This window comes from Phyllostomus hastatus, unplaced genomic scaffold (assembly GCF_019186645.2).
Source record: "Phyllostomus hastatus isolate PE091 unplaced genomic scaffold, TTU_PhHast_1.1 phas_contig_283, whole genome shotgun sequence".
Classification (NCBI taxonomy): Eukaryota; Metazoa; Chordata; class Mammalia; order Chiroptera; family Phyllostomidae; genus Phyllostomus; species Phyllostomus hastatus.
In genome coordinates, this window is record NW_025333833.1 from 11,372,488 (window position 1) to 11,393,391 (window position 20,904).

The 20,904-nt window shown below is 50.2% G+C and overlaps 1 protein-coding gene across 1 annotated transcript in view; it reads left to right on the top strand.

Annotated features, from left to right (window-relative positions):
* The window catches only part of LAMC2 (laminin subunit gamma 2), a 53,911-nt gene extending 39,329 nt beyond the window's left edge, over positions 1-14,582 (top strand). The window contains exons 13-23 of the mRNA XM_045838743.1: positions 754-910; positions 1,217-1,422; positions 2,499-2,578; positions 3,649-3,810; positions 4,523-4,667; positions 5,613-5,762; positions 6,303-6,417; positions 8,045-8,244; positions 9,839-9,997; positions 10,089-10,188; positions 12,566-14,582. Coding sequence (XP_045694699.1) covers positions 754-910; positions 1,217-1,422; positions 2,499-2,578; positions 3,649-3,810; positions 4,523-4,667; positions 5,613-5,762; positions 6,303-6,417; positions 8,045-8,244; positions 9,839-9,997; positions 10,089-10,188; positions 12,566-12,819 — 1,728 coding nt within the window. The 3' untranslated portion in view covers positions 12,820-14,582. The remainder of the gene's footprint in view (positions 1-753; positions 911-1,216; positions 1,423-2,498; positions 2,579-3,648; positions 3,811-4,522; positions 4,668-5,612; positions 5,763-6,302; positions 6,418-8,044; positions 8,245-9,838; positions 9,998-10,088; positions 10,189-12,565) is intronic.
* Positions 14,583-20,904: the final 6,322 nt, after the last annotated feature.

A 20,904-nucleotide genomic window follows, 5' to 3' on the forward strand; every position in this document is an offset into this window, starting at 1 on the left:
CACTTTGGTTCACAGGCTCGCGATCAACCCACTGAGCCACACCAGCCAGGGCAAATTTTACAGAGTTTTGGAGCCCCATGGCCAGGTGGAACTGAGAGTGCCCCCCATGTGCCCTGCCCCCAAGTTCAGTGACCCTTCTGCTGTACAGGGCTACTTGCCAGGATTCCTTCCAAGAGATGTGCTGGTGAAACAAATGAAGAAAAACATCAACATCCAAAAGATATGAGGAGTCCAGAAGGTTCCAAGGCTGTCTAAAATGGAATGGCTTCCAGAAATTTCTCATTGATAGTCCAAAAAGAATGAAGTGGATGTTGTTAATGATTAAATATTATCTTGCTGGAGTGAGGAACAGGGAGAGGAGGGGCCCAAACGGAACCCTAAATGTAAGACAAACTCAGCCTGCATTTAAAATGTGTCTATTTACCCAGCCTTCTCTAGCACTTATTTGATCCCGGCCCCGCTCTGAGCACTGTAGAAATATTAACTCATTTAGTTTGAGCAATAACTCTATGAGGCATTATGATTATTATTGGTAGTGGTACCCCCGTCTTATGGATAAAGAAAGTGACATGTCCAGAGCCACACAGCTGGTGAGTGGTGGGGCCGGGATTCGAACTCGGAGTCCAGGCTCTCGAGTCTGCCCTTTGAACTACCACGGCCTGCTAGGCACTCTGGGCCTGTAGCTTTTGTCCCCTGGGCTGCTAGGATTCGCCCACATCATCCGTTCTGACCCTCTCCCCTGTGCGGTTTCAGATGGACCAGTTTGCACAGCAGCTGCGGAGCCTGGAGGCGCTGGTGGCGAAGGCGGCGGCGGGTGGCGGAGGAGCGGCCAACGCGGAGCTGGAAGGCAGGATGCAGCAGGCTGAGCAGGCGCTCCGGGACATTCTCAGAGAGGCCCAGATTTCGGAAGGTGATGAAGGCCAACTTCCCTTCAGACAGGGGTCCTAGAAAGCGTTGCCACACTAGGGCGTAGACTCTGCACTGGGTGTCAGTTCGGAGGTGTCTCTGCCCAGCCCTTGCAGTGGGAGGAGGACTGTCTGTGACGTTCTCCTGGGACACGAGTGATGGAGATGGAGGAGTGGTTGCGTGCATTCACGCCCTGGGTTTTCACCATTTTGCTATAGGCCCGTTGAAGCCACTTTTTCAGTCCTGATTATGTTTGATCACTGTGCTGGCTTCCAAAACGCTCATCCTGCCTTTCCTTGTTGGCATTCAGGTGTGATGAGGTCTCTCAATCTCCAGCTGACCAAGGCAAGGAGCCAAGAAAACAGCTACCGCAACCGCCTGGATGAGCTCAAGAGGACTGTGGAAAGGGTTCAGGCCCTGGGCAGCCAGTACCAGAGCCGAGTTCAGGACACTCGTAGGCTCGTCACGCAGCTGCGCCTGAGCCTGGAGGAGGGCGAGTCTTCCCTGCGGAACACGGTGGGTGATGCTGGGGCGGGGTTCTGAGACCACGGCCCGGGCGGGGGCGGGGGCAGGGGGCTGGGACCCAGCTGTGGGCATCGCCGGCCACCGGCTGTTTCTCAGGTCTTCCAGTCCACCTGGCAGACAGCTGAGCTTCTCTCCCCTGAGACAGTCCCAGCTAATTTTGTGTTCGTTAGCCATCTGCAGGTTCCCGCTTGACCGCCTTATGTTATTCTCCTTAATTCATTTCTTAATTCATTAACCATATCCTCCTCATCTCGGCGCTGCCTCTTCCCCCTTCTCGCTGCATATCTTCCAGCTCGTTAGCTCCCAGAGGGCAGGATTTCACTGTGTTCGTATTTACACCCCGGCCCATAGCACAGTGCGCGGCTGTGGTGTTTGTGGCACGAATGAATGAATAACAAAGTGCAAACGAAAAGAAAAGGAAGGCAGGGAGGGAAGGAAGAAGGAAGGAGCCCAAGGAAGACATGGTTCTGAAAATGGGAAATAAAAACCATCGCCCCTCTGATCATCTGGATGATGTAGTTCGCAGTGCGGGAGCAGGGAGACAGTTGCATGAGCACTCTCGTTTCAGAATAAAGAAGGCGAAGGCGACGATTACGTTAGTGGGTGGGTGGGAGAAGACGAAAGGCAATTAGGAGATAATCAGATATTATGTTGAGGAAGTGAAGGATTTAAAAAGTCATGTGTATCCAATAAAAAATAACGTGTATCAATTTTTTTCTTATTATAAAAATAATGTTTATTGTAGAAAATTTAAGAATCCCCTTGTGATCCCATAACTAAGAAATAACCATTAAAACTAGATGTATATTCTACTGGTTTTTAAATACATACGACAATATAAGCCTGTGCATATTTCTGATGCATCTGTACCCACATCCAGACATTTGTTGAACACGGATTTCCACTTTATTTTTGTCTATCCTTTATAAAAATTGTAATGACTGTGGTGACTTGGGACTCCATGTTTCAGGGTGTAGAACGCCATATGGTTCTGGTGGGACAGGTGCAGAACCTGCTTAGCCTCCATGGCCAAGTGCGAAGCCTCACCCGATTTTCCTTTGTCACAGAACATCCCTCCGCCAGACCACTACGTGGGCCCAAACAGCTTTCAAAGCCTGGCTCAGGAGGCCATGAGATTGGCAGACGGGTGAGCACCGTAGGGGGGCACCCCTGCTTCGGACCGTCTCTGTGGGGCTGGACTTGTACAATGCTGCATGGCGCTCACACCCTACGCATTGTTACCTCCAGGCGCCTTTGCAGCCCTTCCCCCACCTTGAACCACCTGCCTTTTAGCACACGTAGGTGGCCACTGGACACGGTCATTTGGCAGAAGTGGGGGATCAGGGTGTTTCTTGCCCAGATATTTCTATGATTCACGACATGGCTTTGGGGTATGTCAGATGTGCTTCCTCGCGCACGCCCCATGAGATGACTCAGCCCTTGGAAAAGAACACGATGCAGCTTTGAGGGACTCCGAGGCTCCCACCCCGAGCCTGGGAACAAGTAGCAACAAGTCTTTGCTGGCCCGTGGGGGCTACGTCTGCGGAGGGGCGACCTCCTCCTGCAGACCAGCCCTGCTGGCCCCCGTGACAGCAGGAAGCTCCTTAGTCCTCGCCTGACTCTAAGCTACCACATGGCAGAGGTTTGCTCAGAGCCCAGTGCTCAGCAGGGGTGCACACTCTGTTGGTCCCAAGTGGAAGTCAGCCTGCAGAGGGGCTGGCTTGTGTTTCCTAGCACCGGCTGCCTCCTGAGTTTGTTTTGACCACTTTCTAGAACCAGAAGGACAGGCGCATGTGGGAGGGGGGTTTATCGACAGGCTGTGTCCCTCCTAGGGGTGGCCTAGTTTTGAGTCATAGCAAAAACAAGTAGGGGGTCGGATGAAATAAGATCTAGGGTTTTTTTCTTTCTTTCTTTCCCGAAGAAAACAGCTCATACATGCAATGTTCTATCATCCCGCTCCCGCTCCCAGCCAGCGCCCCTTCCCACCCCAGGCCTCTCCTGATTGTGCCATGAGTGGGAGAGATCCCCAGAAAGTCTGCGCCAGGGGGCTGCTCCCTCTGCCGCTCCACAGTGCCTCCAGTCCCACCTAACTGGGCCACTCCTCTGGGGCCGTTCTGGCCAAGCCAGTTCCCTCACTCCCTTCTCTGCATTTAAATAAAAGGCCCCAAGGAAGCTCTTGCTAGGAAAACTCCAATTCTTTATTTTGAATTCTTTCAGCCATGAGGAGTCAGCCAATACTATGGAGCGACTGGCAGGGGAAACCGAAGATTATTCCAAACGAGCTCTCTCACTGGTGCGCAAGGCCCTTCAGGAGGGAGGCGGTGGCAGCGGCGGCAGCGGCGGCCTGGATGGCCCCATGGTGCAGGGGCTGATGCGAAAGTATGTCTCAGCAGGTCCTCACGGGGACCAATGTCATCTGCATCTTCCTAGGGCATAATGCAAACCACACGTCTTTAAAAAGCATTAGTAATAAGAGGGACAAGGGAACAAGAGTGTTACTTTGGGGCAAAACAGGTGCCTTTCAGGCTGGAAGAAGAAACGGTTGGCTAATCTAAGTTAAATTTGTGTTTCAATTGAGAAGTCACATGCTTGGAGATAGGTCACCCTCTGTGGTGTTTGAAGGTTGTGAGTAAATCCATCTGGTGGCATGGAGGATATAAAACAAATATATTTATATTATCAAGAATTGGGAAACTTGGGTTGAATTTTCCTGATCCAACCTGTACTCATTTTAAGGCTTATGTTTCAATGGTGGAGTGGAGCACATGTTTGACTACATACTTTTAAGACAGCAGGATGGATTTTTTTTTTTACCTTTAAAAGTAAAAAGAGTGGCCCTGACTGGTGTGGCTCAGTGGACTGAGCACCAGCCTGTGAACCAAAGGGTCACTGGTTTGATTCCCAGTCAGAGCACATGCCTGGGTTGCAGTCCAGGTCCCCAGTGGGGGTGCGTGAGAGGCGACCACACACTGATGTTTCCCTCCCTTTCTTTCTCCTTTCCCCTCTGTCTAAACATAAATAAATAGATAAAGTCTTTAAAAAATAAACAAAAAGAGGGAATTCTCACAAAGTCCTGTTTCCCCCTCTGCAGACTGGAGAAAACCAAGTCTCTGGCCCAGCAGCTGTCCGGCGAGGCCGCTCACACGGACAGTGAAGCGGAGAGGTCTCACCGACACAGTCTCCGCCTCCTGCATTCCGCGTCTCAGCTCCAGGGGGTCGGTGACCAGTCCTTGCAGGTAGGGGCAGCTCCCCTGCGTGCTGACGTACAGAAGAGGAGCCGTAACGCTTCTCCTCGGGGGCTCCACAACACCGTCCAGTCGTTCAGTTTTGTCTCCACGCTGACCCTTCTTGCTTCGATTGGGAAGAGTGTGCATCCTTCTCATTGTCCATTTCCATGCTCTTTAACCCCAGTCTTGGTCTTTGAAAAGGTCTTGGCTCACATCCTGAACCAATGAATGGATAAAAGTTTTATATCTCTTCCCTACTTCTGGGGACGGCTGAAACCCGTGGGGAATTCTTATGGGTAAAATTTGATATTTTCATTTGGGTAAAATCTATAGTACATCTCTGTAGAGCCACTCAGAAGACTTGTGCTCTTCTCAGAAGTCTTGCCTTATTTCTGTCATCAATTCCAAACTTAGGTTAAGAAGACTGGGCTTTCTACCCACCACGAAAAGCACGCACAGTGGTTCCCACAAAAATGTTCCCGAGTGTATGTAACAAAAACATAAAAAAATAATAGTAAAAACATACACGAAACCTGTTTGAGGATGGTGGTATGGGAAGGAAAGGGGGAGGAGATGCGGCAGTACGAACGTGAAGTTATAAAGTAAGTCATGGGAACGTACTAACACACAACCTAGGGAAGGTAGTCAGCGATACCATCATAACGGTCTGTGGTGGCAGAGGACTGCTAGACTTACGGCGATCACTTTGTAAGGTTGAATCACCGTGTTGTACACCTGATGCTACCGCCATATTATGTGTCAACTGTAATTAAACATAATTAAAAAAAAAAAGAAAACCTGTTTGATGCCCGAAGGATCTGCTTTAGGCACAGAGCCTGTTAGACTTTGGGCACGGATTGTTCTTGTTTTCAAACAAGGATGGCAGGTCCCAAGAAGACCGGTGTGGTGACTGATGAGCAGAAGGTTGACTCATTCATCTCCTTGGGCTCACAGGTAGAAGCAAAGAGGATCAGACAAAAAGCTGATTCCCTCTCCAGCCTGGTGACGAAGCATATGGACGAATTCAAGCGTATGCAAAGCAACCTGGGAAACTGGGAAGAAGAAACCCGACTGCTCTTACAGAAAGGAAAGAATGAGAGACAGGTATCTTTTTAATCTGTTCACTCAGCGAAATGTATTAAACGCCGACCATGAGAATAAATATGGAGAAAGACACACGGGAAACTCTCTAATAGGCCTTGGTACTGCTGCATGTAGCAGAAGTAACAGAGGTCCAGAGAGACTGATGCACTTAGCTCAGCTCCGCCCACTGAGTCAGCCCTCAAGTCTAGGAAGAGGACTCGGGCCTCCTCGGTCCAACTGTGGTCCATTTCTGTCTGCTCACTTGGCTGCGGGAGGTGTCTAGAGTTTAAAATCATGATTTGCAAAACCGTTCTTATCTCTGCTAGTAGACTAGAGTTCAAGAGTGTTCTCTACATGGGGTCCTGCTGAGTCGTTGGGATATGGAGTCTGCTCTGTCCCAGATTGTGGGGGGCTTTGCTACAGCACCCCTCGACTCTCAGGTGAATCTCAGCACTCTGTTGTCACAAAGAGAAATGTGTCAGAGTGATTTCACGGGTGGGACCGCACTTCCCAGGTGTGTGTTAAATTTGCACTAATCTTGTTCTACCTGCCTGTTGACAGAACTCGGCTCAGCTACTTTCTCGTGCCAACCTTGCTAAAAGAAGAGCCCAGGAAGCACTAAGTATGGGCAATGCCACTTTTTATGAAGTTGAGAACATCTTGAAGAACCTCAGAGGTGAGTAATTCATGATTCAGTTCCCTTGAGCACTTAAAAGGTGTAACCATGACTTCGGCTTATATGGAATCTTCATATATCTCTCTAAGTGACAGGTATGTTGGGAGTATTAATAGATGCTTAATAAATAACTTTCTAAAGAAAAGGACTTCATTAGCATTTGATGCAGTGCGAAGAATTGAACTGGGTGTCAGAAGGCTTGAGTTCCCAACTCTGCTGGGCCTCATGAGCAGGCTGAGCTGGCTGTGCGACCACGGGCAAAAGCCTTTCCAGAACTCAACTTTCTCTTTAAAGGAAGGAGGTTAAGCCAAGTGAAGTCTAAGGTCCCTCACAGGTCCAACATCCCACTACCATACGGGTATTTTTTCTCTTTTTGCTTCCTTTCCCTTTCCCTTTCCCTTTCCCTTTCCCTTTCCCTTTCCCTTTCCCTTTCCCTTTCCCTTTCCCTTTCCCTTTCCCTTTCCCTTTCCCTTTCCCTTTCCCTTTCCCTTTCCCTTTCCCTTTCCTTTCCCTTTCCCTTTCCCTTTCCCTTTCCTTTCCCTTTCCTTTCCTTCCTTCCTTCCTTTTCCTTTTCCTTTTTTTGGTATACTGGTTGGTTCCAGTATAGATTGCTTAGTGGTGATGACGGGATAAACTTTGTCACAGCATTCGGATCCCAGGAGATTTGGGTTTGTGCCTTAGAGCTTTGCTTAAAGCTCCAGGATTCCTCACTAAAGAACAACCACAAAAATTCCTAAAGTCCTGGGATTTTCTTCACAAAAAGTGCCTGTCTACCTATTCTATACAACCCTCAACTGTTGGCATTGACAGCTTAAAGGTTAAGGCTCCGACTTGTAACTTTGGGCTTCCAAGATCCCACTCCCACAGTGCATGTCCAATCCCAGAGATTCCTCCACTTCGCTTTCTCCTGCCTCCCTAATCTGTCACCAGTGAATTTGATGTGACCCCTGTACACCTCCTCCTTCGACTGTAATGTATAGGGTAAGGCACAAAACTGCCATTCTCGGGAGCATTTTCTCAATCTGTTGAGATTACTTCCCCGCAGTTGTTGTCAGTGTGGCTCAGATAAACTTGTAAACATGCTTTTAAAAATTCTACCTGCTTCTAATTCACTTTGGGGTCTTAAGATTCTCGCAGTAATGGGGGCCCAGGGCAGGCTGATTGTCAGTTCCTCTAAGCACAGGATGAATTATGGTCCTTTCAAGGCCTCCTTTAAGATGTTTTCTCTTAGATAAGGAAGAGTAATAGCCACACTCCCCTCTCCTCATTCCCAGGCAGTAATATCACTCTTTCCAGAATTTTTCTCTTTTTTTTTAAGATTTCATTTATTTATTTTCAGAGAGGGAAGGGAGGGAGAATGAGAGAGAGAGAGAGAGAAAGAGAGAGAGAGAGAGAGAGACATCAATGTGTGGTTGCTGGGGGTCTTGGCCTGTAACCCAGGCACGTGCCCTGACTGGGAATTGAACCTGCGACACTTTGGTTCGCAGCCCGCACTCAATCCACTGAGCTGTGCCAGCCAGGGCCCAGAATTTTTCTTAAAAACTTCAGCCTCTTTCACCTTCCTTTGTAAGTTATTGTATAAGTTTGCCCTCATCTTCATGGCTGTGTTTCCTTCTGTCCATTTCAGAGTTTGACCTGCAGGTTGGAGACAGGAGAGCAGAGGCCGAAGAGGCCATGAAGAGACTGTCCCACATCAGCCAGAAGGTTGCAGACGCCAGTAAGAAGACTGAGCGAGCAGAAGCAGCCCTGGGTGGTGCAGCTGCTGACGCCCAGGGGGCAAAGGACGCGGCCCGGGAGGCCCTGGAGATCACCGGCAAGATAGAGCAGGTCAGGAGGCATGGAGAGGCAGGTTGGCGCGAGCGGTGCCCAGCACCAGGGTAGCTCGGGATAGGAAGGGGAATACCGAAGCGTTCATGGGCTCTTTTCAACCCAGAAGGCTCTGAATCCTGCTGTGGCCTCTGGTGGCCCCAGATCCACTTGGGCACCCCCTTTGCTTGACTCACAGCCCATCACTGACTGAGTGCTGGAACCCCCTAATCTTCAGCTCCCTTTTTGGACAGCATCATGAGCAGAACCACTGGAGATTGTGTCTGTACAGACTACTGTATTAGCTTCCTAGAGCTGCTGTAACAAAGCACTATGACTGGGAGGGCCTACAGCAACAGAAATGGATGATCCACAGCACTGGAGGCTAGAAGTGTGAAATCCAAGCGTCAGCAGAGCCACGTTCCCTCCGAAGCTGTGGGTGGAAACATTCCTAGCTTCTGGTGGTGACTGGCCATTCTTAGCGTTCCTCAGTTTGTACCAGAATCCCTCCAACTGCTGCCGCTGTCATCACATGGGGCTCTTGTCCTGGCTGTCTCTGACTCTTCTTACAAGGGCACCAGTCATATTGGATGAGGGCGCCCATTCCACTCCAGCGTTGGGGATTAGGACTTCAACATTTTGGGGGGCGGGACACAAGTCAACCCATAATAGTGATCATCAACGTTTTCATTCGAGATTATGAAACTCCGGAGTTCTAGGCCCCTTGTCTCTATGTTCTAAGTCTAAGCTCTAGTAACTCATTTTTCTCTTCTCTTCCACCATGGGCCGGGCTCTGCTCGGTGCTGGGCATGTGGAGATGAGAAAGGCTCAGTCCTTCTCTCCCAGGCACATTCAGTAATGGGGACAGACAGATCAGGGACACAACCTGTACGCTAAATGCTCCTCCAGGAGTGCATCTCAGCTGGGAGAGAGCTTCGTGGTTCTACCACTTCTACCACTTCTACCAAGCCAGTGCTGCTCCAGAAAGCGCAGAGAGTGCTCTTGACATTGGGACTGACCTCTCTCTCTCTCAGACCACTCGTTAACTTGCAAAAACAAATCCCTACCTCCAAGTCCTTTGAGAGTAGAGACCAGTGTCATGTGCCTCTCTTTATATGGCTTCTACCATAGGGACATCTGCAATTTGGTGCTTAATACTAGCTACTGACATTGATCAGGTTTGTCTTCATAAAAACAAAACTCGAAGCCATAGCCCATTCATTCTCTGCACCCTGTGCTCAACTGTCTCAGGGAATAAAGTCATTCAGAAGACTACGGCAGCAAAGAAACATGACAGAGGATTAGAAGAGTTTCTCTCCCTTTGGGTTTTCCCAACCGGCTCCTATTGTGTTCACCATTCCGCGAGCGTTGGCCCGAGAAGGAAGCAGTGTCTCAGTGCTGACCCTCCTTGTCCCCAGAGATGTGCCCCCCAATTAACTTGTTGGAGGCAGAGCTTGGGAAAGGGTGTGTCCCCAAGCCTGGCCCTCTCCTTGCTCAAGCTGCTTACTCCATCAGGGCCTGGCTGCAGCTGTCTTTTTTCTCCACTTGCCTTCGGAATGTTTTCGTGCCTCACCCCTCTCTTTCCTTCCGTCCCTGGCTGCTTTCCTTCTCCCAGGAGATCGGGAGTCTGAACTTGGACGCCAATGTGACAGCAGATGGAGCCTTGGACATGGAGAAGGGACTGGCCACTCTGAAGAGTGAGCTGAGGGAAGTGGAAGGAGAGCTGGCCAGGAAGGAGCGCGAGTTCGACGTGGACGTGGACATGGTGCAGAAGGTGAGCTCCCGCCGCTTCGCACCGGAGATCCCTCTCACGTGCCCACGGGGGAGATGCCCTCTCAAGACGAGTCTGTGTGTGTTTTCCTCAGGTGATTTCAGAAGCTCAAAGGGTTGACAACAGAGCCAAGAACACTGGAGTTACGATCCAAGACACGCTCGACACCTTGGACAGCATCCTACACATAATAGGTAGGTGGAGTACCCACTGGCGCCCAGCCCCACGCTCGAGGCCTCTTCCTGGGAATTGAACCAGGCCTCGTCCTGGCGAATGGGAGTCTCCGCTTTCCTTAAGGGTAGGCATCAGGAAGTTTGCTCGGTTTCCAGGCCCCGATGCTTCGGGCAGGCTACTTCACATGTCCTGCACTCTGTGTTAGCACGTGTCTCAGGTGGGTAATTACGTCCCGCAGAACGTGGAGTACATTGTAGAGGCAGGGTTTGAACTTCAGAGCTAAAGGGAAGACTGGGCCGCTTGACAGTCCTGCTAAGGATTCTGGCCTTGATCCTGGGGAGCCAGTGGACAGCTTTAAGCAGGGGAATAACATCATCACTGTCTATTTCAGACACCTATTTCAGGTCCCTGGGGAAGCGTGTAGAGGAGAGCTTGAAGGTGGGTCAGACAAAAGGCAGGGTGGGACGTTTTTAGGAGGTTGGTGAAGGAACTGGGGAGAGGTGATGGAGCCTTCTCTGAAGCAGTGGAAGCGGCGAGGGGCGAGAATCACGTGCGGACTCTGCTCAGCGTTCCTCCCCAAACCACAGTTCAACCTGCACGCAACCCGCCGTGGAGATTCTGGAGCTGCCTGGCAGATGACGTCAAGGGGGAGGTCCATGCGACAGTGCAGAGTTTTAGGGTAAAATAGATGGCACAGCGTGCCAGCAGCTGAGCCTTCTCCACGGGATCCCTCCCTGAGAAAACCGACATGAATTAGAATTCTAGACTTAGGTAGACGAGTATCGGGCCTGCAGTCGGCCTGTTTGATCAAGCCTGGACTCCAGCAGGCCAGGCACTAAGTATTTGGTCCTCCACCCCGGCCACCTTCAGGAAAAGGCTCACTTCTCCTGCTTCCGTTAAAAAAAAAACCAACTTCGAAACCGCGTTTTCTGCGGAGCGCCCCCCACCCCCCTGGGAGATCGGTGCCGCCTGTGTTGCCGCACGACGGGCCTGCTGCGTGCTCCAGTGCGCCCCAAGGTGCAAGCAAAACACCCTCCAAGGGTAAAACACACGGCCCAGCCAGGATTTCAGCAGCTTCGCTTAGTGTTCTGAGCAAAGTGCTGAAACAGGAGGGCCTTTAGAGAGAAAACAGGAGCATGTGGAGAGAAGGGTAGAGGCGAACTCTTCAACCTTTACTGTGCGCCAGGCCCGACGCCGGGTGTTGTTACGGTATAACATCATTCTAGTCTTCTCAAGGTCCTATGAGGTGGGTTTTACTGCTTTTATTGTTTTATTTCACCCGAACACAAACTGAGGCGCAGTGACGTTGATAATGTCCCCCAGGTCCCACAGTCACTTGCGCAGGCAGCATTCGAGCTGCAGTCTCTCGGTCTCCGGCGCTCCTGCGGTTCCGGAGCCGCTCATGCTGCCCCCGGCCCCCCACCCCCACCACAAACACAGTGACTTTGTCCCCAAGGTGCCTTAACTCTCCCTTCGTGCCGTAGGGCCCTAGATTTGCGCATTCTCCCCGGCCCCCAGGGGAAAGATTGACCCATTTTTGTCATGGTGGGGATTCTACTCTACTGGTTCTCTCCAGCCTTGGGCAAACGGCATTCTAATTGCTCTAGATATAATAAACTCATGCCATCAAATGCTGTCGTCATGCCATCAAATGCTGTTGTCCAGCTTAGGTAGGTGAGGCCACCTGACCTTGACTTTGAATTAACCAAGGGCTGCTCAAACCTCTTCAAACCACATGAGTCTGGCCAGGTGCTCTTCTTGCCGATAATCAGTTTTAGATGGCTTATGGCAGGGGTGTCAAATTCATTCTCACCGGGGGCCACATCGGCTTCACGGTTGCCTTCACAAGGCCAAAATAACTTTAGGACTGTATAAATGTAACTACTTCTTAACTGTTGAGGAGGTGAAATTACGTTCGGCCCTTTGAAGGCAACCAAGAGGCTGATGTGGCCCCCAGGGAAGATGAGTTTGACACCCCTAGCTTCTGGGTAAAATGTGCCTGGACAAATATAACTGCATTTCATTTTGGAAATAAACCAGTATCTAGCTAGATCCCCAGTTTCGGGCCAGAATGAAATCTTGCCTCCTTTCCTGACAGCTGGGATCCATCCTCCAAATAGCAAAGCATATCGTGGGCTCTACAGAGCCTGAAGCCCAGCCAGTTCCTGAAGGTTCTCCAATGGGAAACAGCGAGATATTGCCTAAGGGCGGCTCCGAAAGCTTAATCTGGGGTCGATTCTGATTCTAGGGTGAGCTCAGCCTTTTAAAAATGCCTGGCATGTTGTTTGCTCCAGGCGGGGGAAAGAGGAACCAGTTAAGGGTATAGAGGGCTCAGATGTGTGTCGGGAAATCCAAGCATGGCACTTCTGTGAACTCCTTCCTCCCTCTCCCCGCCAGACCAGCCCGGCAGTGTGAATGAAGAGGGGCTGATTTTATTGGAGCAGAAGCTCTCCAGAGCCAAGACCCAGATCAACAGCCAGCTGCGGCCCCTGATGTCAGAGCTGGAAGAGAGGGCGCGCCGACAGAGGGGCCACCTCCATGTGCTGGAGACCAGCATAGATGGGATTCTGGCTGACGTAAAGAATTTGGAGAACATCAGGGACAACCTGCCCCCAGGCTGCTACAACACCCAGGCGCTTGAGCAACACTGAGGCTGCCGTACAGATTTCTCAACAGAGGTTCTTGGGGTACAGACCCCGTGGCTCAGGAGCTCTCTCACGCGGGTGGGGTGGGACGTGGACATTGGAACATGTTGCACAGGCGTGCTCAGGTCAACTGAAACTGATCCCACGCCCGAGACCCTGGCCAGACAGATGTCTCGTTGCTCCAAAGGGATGCTATTTGCTTCTTGGTGCTGGGCAACGAGGCAAATAGCATTGAGTTGGAGGCCGATCAAGGGCCCGGACCCCAAGGGATAGATTGGGTGGAAGGACAAAGTCTCCGGGCAGATGATTGCTGCAGGATAGCCACGAACCGAGTCCTGGAGTATGGACAAGTGCTGCCGTGTGACAGCTCATTCTTTGAGTCATGTGACCAAAGGAAAATGTTTTAATATTGTTCACGCACAAAATTCTTCCCCATGTCAGCAGAGAGTGAAGTCAAGTCCCCCCATGGCCAGTAAAATACTATTGACACACAATGTCCAGTGTTCCCGTTAGGCAGCGTTCCTTCCACTTGCACCCAGTACCTAAACACACGCTCCCTTTAAAGCTGGAAGGAGTGAGCAGTGAGGGAGCGAGGAGCTGCATGGCCCATTGGAGCCGCGGTGCCCGCTGGCGCCCTGCTGCCTTCGAGCTCTCCTGGGCCCCAGAGGGACGTCCTGCCCCTGGGGATGCCACGGCGTCATCCCTCCAGCATTCTCTCCCGGCCCAGCGACCACTGGGAACTCACTTTTGGGTTTCCAAGTGGTAGAAAATGTGGCTTGGGCCATGAAAGAAGTACAGTATTGTCTAGAAGATTTATTAGTCCAAATTCAGTCCCACTTTTCAAACACTCAAAACTATTTGCCGCCATGTGTTTTATCTCATCCTCTCTCTCGCCCTATGGAAGAGAATGTTTCTGCTCACACTTGAGCTGGGCAGAATCTCATCCTTCCGTTCTTCCTTCCATCCATCCATCCATCCATCCATCCTTACATATATTTATTGAGTACCCCCTGTGTGACAGGGGTTGGGGGACAGTGGTGACATAGGGTCTGCCCTCACAGAGTTGATTGTCCAGTGAGGAAGACACACATTAAAAAATGACATTTTAACTTACAATTCCTGGTCATCACACATGGTGTTTATTGCAAACCCGCTGGTCTGCAACCTCTGTTCTCAACAGAACATATGTTGCAAGACACTCCCGTGGGTGCAGTTGGGTCTTGGCAAAGCTGAGACGGCTTCTGGGCTGTGCACACGTCTTTGCATTCCAGCGGTCACTCTGCCCCTTTCCACAACCTATTGCAACAGACTCTTGAGTCATGGTAAGGCCAGTGGGGATTGCTGGGAAGACCAGAGGCACTCCCCCACCCCCCGCACCCCCGCCCACCCCCAGCTAGGAAAGCTGGAGTTCCACCTCATCCCCTGTGCATCCTCAGCTTTTCGTGGACATGTTTCAAGTAAAAATAATTCCTAGATGCCTGTGGTCAGTATCTAATCTGTTAAACCTGAAGCCTGAGGTGGAGGTTCCAGAACAGCGGGAACGAAAATGCCACGGAAGGAGCAGGGTGTCCTAGAGTTAGCATTTTCAATCCTTTTGCTGAGCAACTGGCCTGGCCCCCTGCAACCCTGAGAGAACCTTTTGAGATGTAATTGGTGCTGTCTCCTAGGCATGAAGGAGGACTTATTTCTGGAACGCCCTGAGCAAGGTGGCGGTTATAATGAATATTGTTGTCTTTTTTATCAGCTATAAAATAAAAGGAAAAAAATCAGTAGCTTGTGGTACATTGCCCATGCTTTCTAATACATAGATGTACAATAAATTCAGACCCTGAACTGGCCATCTACCCATGGGGCTGAGGAAAGGATTCTGCCCCGTCCACACCAACCCTCCCCACCTGCCAAACACTGACACGTCTGATCTCGTTGCTTTACCTTCTGTGGAAGTGACCTTACGATCCAGTCTCGACAGACTCAATCACATGTCCTACAACTCTCTTCCTTTAGTTAACTAGCGCCTAGAAAATGTAGATGTATTAATTCAATTCACATCGACCTAAACATGTGCATAACTCAAACGCAGGAGATGTTTTTTTCTTGCTCCCGTGGTGTGCTGAATGGGGAGCAGGTTGGCAGGGTGGCCCTCCACGTGGTCCCTGCCATGTATAACCTGTGACTTTCAGGGTTCCCCTGGGAATTATCTTTCCAGTGGGCGGCAGGGAAAGAAGACGTGGGAGAGAGACACGTGGAAGGTTTTTGTGGGCCAGGCCTGCATTCCGTGGTCTAGACCACATCTAACTTGCAAGGGGCCTGGGGAACATGGTCATTTGCAGAAAACCACTTCTCGGGGACAATTCGACACTAGGAAAGGGGAGAGGGCATCGTCAGTGATCGGCTCTCCATCTCTGCTGCATATATGAAGAGGCAGCACGTGCATCAGGGAGCTTCGGGAGGGGTCCGCTGGTTAACTACCAAGGTGCATGCAATCCCAAACAGATTCCTCAGCGGGATAGGTTGCTAAGAGAGTCATAAGAACGTCTTTCCTGGGGAGAGATGACAATAGAAGAGTGACTCATGTGACTCCTTTGGTTTAGAAATGATTCCTTCACTTCTGAGTTTCTCGGAAGCTGTCCTTAAGGACAGAGGAAGGGCATGTGGCTCACAGGTAGCCCACCCAGGACTTAGCCCCTGTTACCCGTCTCGAACGGACCCTGCCACCTTAAGGGAGCCTTTCTTCCAGTGTGTCATCAGTGTTTACAGTCTGTGATAAAAACTTTGTCACACTCCTCCTCCGAGAGTTTGCTGACTAATTGTGCCGATGGTAGGCGATTACGGACATCATCCTCTACTTTGACTCATGGGGATTTCTGTGGGAAGACGGGGGTAGACACGAAACTGCCCACAGACTGGGACCTCCTAGCAGATGTGTTTTCTATCTTATCCCGGGATGCGTTTTCCTTTCAGTATTCTTGGGAGGCCGGAGACAAGGGTAGGAAAATGTCCAATGTTTGGAACAAGTCTCAAGGACCAGGAATATGTTTATTGTGTCTTCTTTTAAGTTTGCGTGGTCATAGAATGTTTTGGCTTCCTGCTGTGGTCCAGTTTTCCCTCCTGAGAAGCAGATATTAGATGTCTCTCTCTGCTTTTGTCATACTATGGCCTACATGAAACGTCCTAGAAAATTCGAAGATCTACGTAGGGGTCATAAAGGAAGAAATGTGTATGCATGTATATGTTAATTGACATTTAGAACGTATATTCGATAAGCTCACAAAAGTTAGCATATTAAAACAGTGTTTATACCTCATTTTAAACAAGTTCTCATCATGATATACTTTCAGGACAGAGGAACAAGTAAGTGTTCAGCTTTGTGCCAGAATAGCGAACATAAAGACAAGGAATCAACTTACGTGGCATTTCGAGCATTCTGGGCCAACAAACCCGCACAGGTACACACAGAGCCTGCTAATCCCAATTTTCATCAACAACAGCAAAAAATACTAAGTACTAAAATGATTTATAAAAAATACACACAACTGATCTGACAAACAAGTAGCTAAGCCTTAAATGAGCTGGGCTCACAGGAAATTGCTATTTCACCTTTTGAATCACACCTGATATGAGCTAGTGACCATCACCATTTAGACCTAAACCAATAATACATCGTGTACATCACAACTAAAAATGACATAAAAGCTAACAGTTACTGCAGGACTGAACAATTAATAATTTTTTTTTGCTTTTTTTACCTTGCTAAAACGATGTATGAGTTTCATAATTGGTCTTACTTAAGATCTTTTAAGCCAAAAAAGTTATTCAGGTTTTTAGTTTTCAGAAATATATTTTTATTGTGTAAAGACCTAATTTCATTAAGGGGCCAAAGCTAACCAATACCAGACTATGCAGATTAGGTGGAATCTAAGATTTGTTATTTTTTTTAACTGAGAAAATTTAGGCACAATTCACAAAATTGCTAATTTTTCTTCCCTGCTTATGATCCTTGCGTGTGTTGCATATACGTTCATACTCGCACACACGTCATCAGCTAAACCAGGCAGAGAATCTCCTGCTCTAAGAACTTTTTACAACTGTTGCCTCCTGTCTCATAGGCCTATGAAGAAAAAGAGATCAATTCCACAGCCCACAGAGAAGATTCTAGACCAGGACACGAGGATCTAGTAGCATTGTATAATTTATTAACATAATTGTAACATTGCTGATAAAACTTTCATCTGACTAGTCTAAGCAACAAAATTTTACTCAAAATATTTCACTGTGAAATGGCGTTGCAACTCGAATGTAGTTTTTATTGAATGAATTGGTTTCCGGAAAGCAAATCTTACTCTTAAAATGGCAACTTGAGTGACCAAAAAGTGATTGAAAAAAGCTTCCCCCTCCCCACGCCAACCCTTGAGACTTCCCAGATCAAGCGGCGCTCTGGACCCTGGGACTGAGGGAAGAGCGTGACTCAGCCCTGATTGGAACAGGTTAGTAGGACACTCCAAACTTACATGACGGGGAAACCACGTGACCGGCCCAGTTCACCGAGCAGCTCTAGGAAGGTGCAGACTGGGCGAATTCGACACAGCATCTCCACCATCATTTCGGCAATGCTACTCCTCAAGTGTCCTAATTGGATGAGCTACAAACTGGTCCCTGTTTCCACCCTTTCCACCTCCTCTGTCGGCCTTCCTGCAGTAGCCGTGGGAGAGATCCTGAGCTTTTCCTATTCCTCTGATGTTTGCATCACTCTTCTGATGAATGAAACGTAACATGCTTCTCTGTCTTAGTCCCCTAAAGAGTGTATGTGTGTGTGTGTAGTTTGGATGAATAGATTCGGGCTGTTAAGATACAAGTTGTTTTTCCCTGTAATTCCCTGCCTTTTGCTGTAGATTGATTATTGAGTCTCGCTTTCTACTTAAGTACAACAGCAAATTCTTTTATTCTTTTTGAGAAGCTGGAGCATGAGACCCGAGAACGCTGGGGAAAGGTAGGTCAGGCTGAGACAGGAAGAATGGTGTCTCTAGAAGCTCTAGCTCTGGGTATCAGGCACTTCAGTAAGAGACTTCCCGCCCCTGTTCCTCTGTACATTCAGGAAAATGAAAGCAAGAGAGGTTGCCGGGGGGTAGGGGTGGCGTATGAGGTACCAGCTAGCAGCAGACTGCTCCTGAGGGCCATTCCTTGAAGACAGTCCTTGACACTTCAAAGGGTTTCCCTCAGCCTGTTCTCACTCATCTCAGCCACTTTCAGAAAAACGGGAGGGACTTTTTTAGTGGTGGGCAGAAAGCTCAGCTCCAGACCCCCCTTGGTATGATCACTCCAGCCCACGCATTTCCCACAATCCCTGAGCCAGGCCGGCCTTGGGTTGGGCTTTGTAGGAAGGGGCAGGACCCAGAGGGGGAGCCAGGGCCTGGAGGTTAGCCTCTGGGCACCTGGGGCACTACTTCAAACTCTGAATCCTCTTTCTGGTGTTGTCACTGGCTGGGTAACAGTGTCCTGCCCTGGACTGAGAGAGTGGTTCAGACCTCCCCCTAGCAAACGACGAATGGCCCAGGATGGGGGATGGGCAGTTCTACCCAGAAGGAGATTCACTTTCCTTTTCCTCGTCCAAAAGGAAAGCTACTATAACACGCTCCCTGTGATGTACCAAGAACAGCCCCACTTCATTCCTAGAAATCTGCTTCTACTGCCCCTGTCTTTCTCCTCAGCTCATCTCCTCTCCCTTCCTCTGGGCCTTCCCAGCCCCACACTGAGTGCGTGGCGCAGCCCAGTTCCCTCGTGGGCTGTGGGCTAAACAGGGCTTGACCACAGAGTCCAGCAGAGTAGCAGAGTGGACTGAAGACACTGAAGACACCTTGTCTCTCTCAGTTCTGCTCAGGTGGAGCCTCACGACAAACAGTCCCCACGAGATCCAGGTCCCTGAGGCTGCCGTGCTCCCCCTGGGAACCCAGCGCCCGCTGTTCCTTCGTTTCTTCGCCTAGACAAAGGCTCTTCTGTCTTTCTGTCCCCAACACTAGTCTCACCTTGAGCATTCTGGGTCTTTCTTAGCCTTCCACAAAGCACCCCTTTCTTGGATTCAGAGAGTCACTTTCTAGGATTTCCTCCAAGCTGCTGAGATTTCTTGACGTCTAAGGGAAACCCAGCTCCGGCCTTCCTCACCATCACATGTGTCCCCAGGACTGCCACAGACAAAGCCGTACGTAGGAGGCACCTGGGTCAGACATACTTTAAGAGCAAGATGCCAGGTAAAGCTGAGACGAGCAGAAACCACATATTAGCTGGTCAATATCACGGGAACCGGAGGGGCAGAAGCCCTGGATGTGATACTAGGGGTCAGGGAAACGGTATCTTTTTGCTGGGCTCTGAACTTGCTGGGACTTGGGACCAGCCGTTTAACTCAGGGGCTCTCTGCTCCCTCATCTTGTAAAGCAGAATGTTGAATCAGCGCATCTCTGAAGTTCTTTTCATTTATGAATCCGTGACCCTTAGCCAGACACCGAGACCCGAGAGCAGAATCTTCCTCCCTTCCTCTGCACACTATTTCCATAACCCAAGCGGCATCGCACCCTCCTGGGAGCTACCCTGCCCGCGCTCTTCTGCTGACCCCGGTTCCTTCCCGGGGGGCACCCAAGGATGTGGCAGATGTGACGTGTGCGGTGAAGACGGTTGTTCCCGGTGTGAGATCTCACCCAACCCCTCCTGGGCCATAGCTGGTACTAGCTTTTGATAACATTGTCCTGCCGCTCGGGGAGCATTCTTCAAAGACACCTGCAAACCCACGAGCCAGAGGCTGGGTGAGACACACAGCATGAGAGAATAATTTCCTTCTGGCTCTCCGGGCAGGACACGCGTGGGCCCTGGACAACTAGAATGGAATCTGTCAATACCGTTTCCAGGGACAGTGGAGGAAGGTGGGGAATTAGGGAGAAAAGGGGTGAAACTGCAGTGGCTCTGGGTGTCCCTCACGGTCTCTCAACATCTCTCGCGACCCCCATTCCGGGAGCTCACTCCCCTGCCAGGCAGGTCCCTCAGGCAGTGACCGGCTGCAGGGCCCAGCAGGAGATAAGCCCAGCCTCCGAAACAAGGCCCAGCCCTGCTTCTCAAGAAACAACGGACCTCATGAGGGCACTGCCTGTGTCACCACAGCTCGAGGGGGTAGGGATCATCAGTTTCGATCGGGGCAACAAACTGCTCTCTCCTACGTCATCCTGGACTCACCTTATGACACAGACAAGTCCCAACCAAACAGGCAACAAATAATTGCAATTAGCACGGATCTCTAGGGATGAGTGAATCCCTAGCATGTTTGACTTCAGAAACAACTGCATTGTCAGGACTTGGTCTTGCACGTGGGGTTCCTCTTAAATGCAGGGATGAAGCTAAGGTATGGCCACCGCTGGCTGAGACGGTGACCCAAAGGATCCCTGGAAATGCCTGGCTGGCAGAGAACCTACACCCCACCATCAGTCACAGCCCAGAGACGTGAACTGGACAGGAAGAGGGGATGGGCTGGCTCTGTGGGGGCCCAGGCCCAGAGCCTCAGAAAAAGGGTCTTCTGAAACTCAGGAAATGGACTCAAATTCTTCTAAGAAACCCTACTGTTCCCAGACATGCCTCCCCAGTTTCAGAACTTGAAAGTCTCACACTTGACCCCAGACTGCTGCTGCTGCTGTTGGAGGGAAAGTGAGGGGTGAGTAGGTAGGAGGGTGGAGGGTGGAGGGAAAGCAGAGGTGGCTTGGCCTTCCTCACTGGCTGTGGCCCCCGTGCACTTGCTGTGCTGAGGCTGGCCACGGCCTCCTATCACGGGGAAGTGACCCCACAGGATTGCATCGAGGCTACAAATGTAAAGAACTGCGGACACTGATTCCATCCAAGTTCTCTGAGGCGTGAACAACAACAATCGAAATCAAATGAAACAAACAAAAAAACAAAAAAGAAAGAAAAAATAGCCCTTTGTGGTAAAGGGCATGCTGGGAAGGCGAGAGCCAGAGCCGCCTCCCCAGAGCATGCTGGGAGGATGGGCACCAGAGCCACTCCCTAGAGCATGCTGGGAGATGGACACCAGCACATCTCCAAGGACTGCACTTCCCCCCG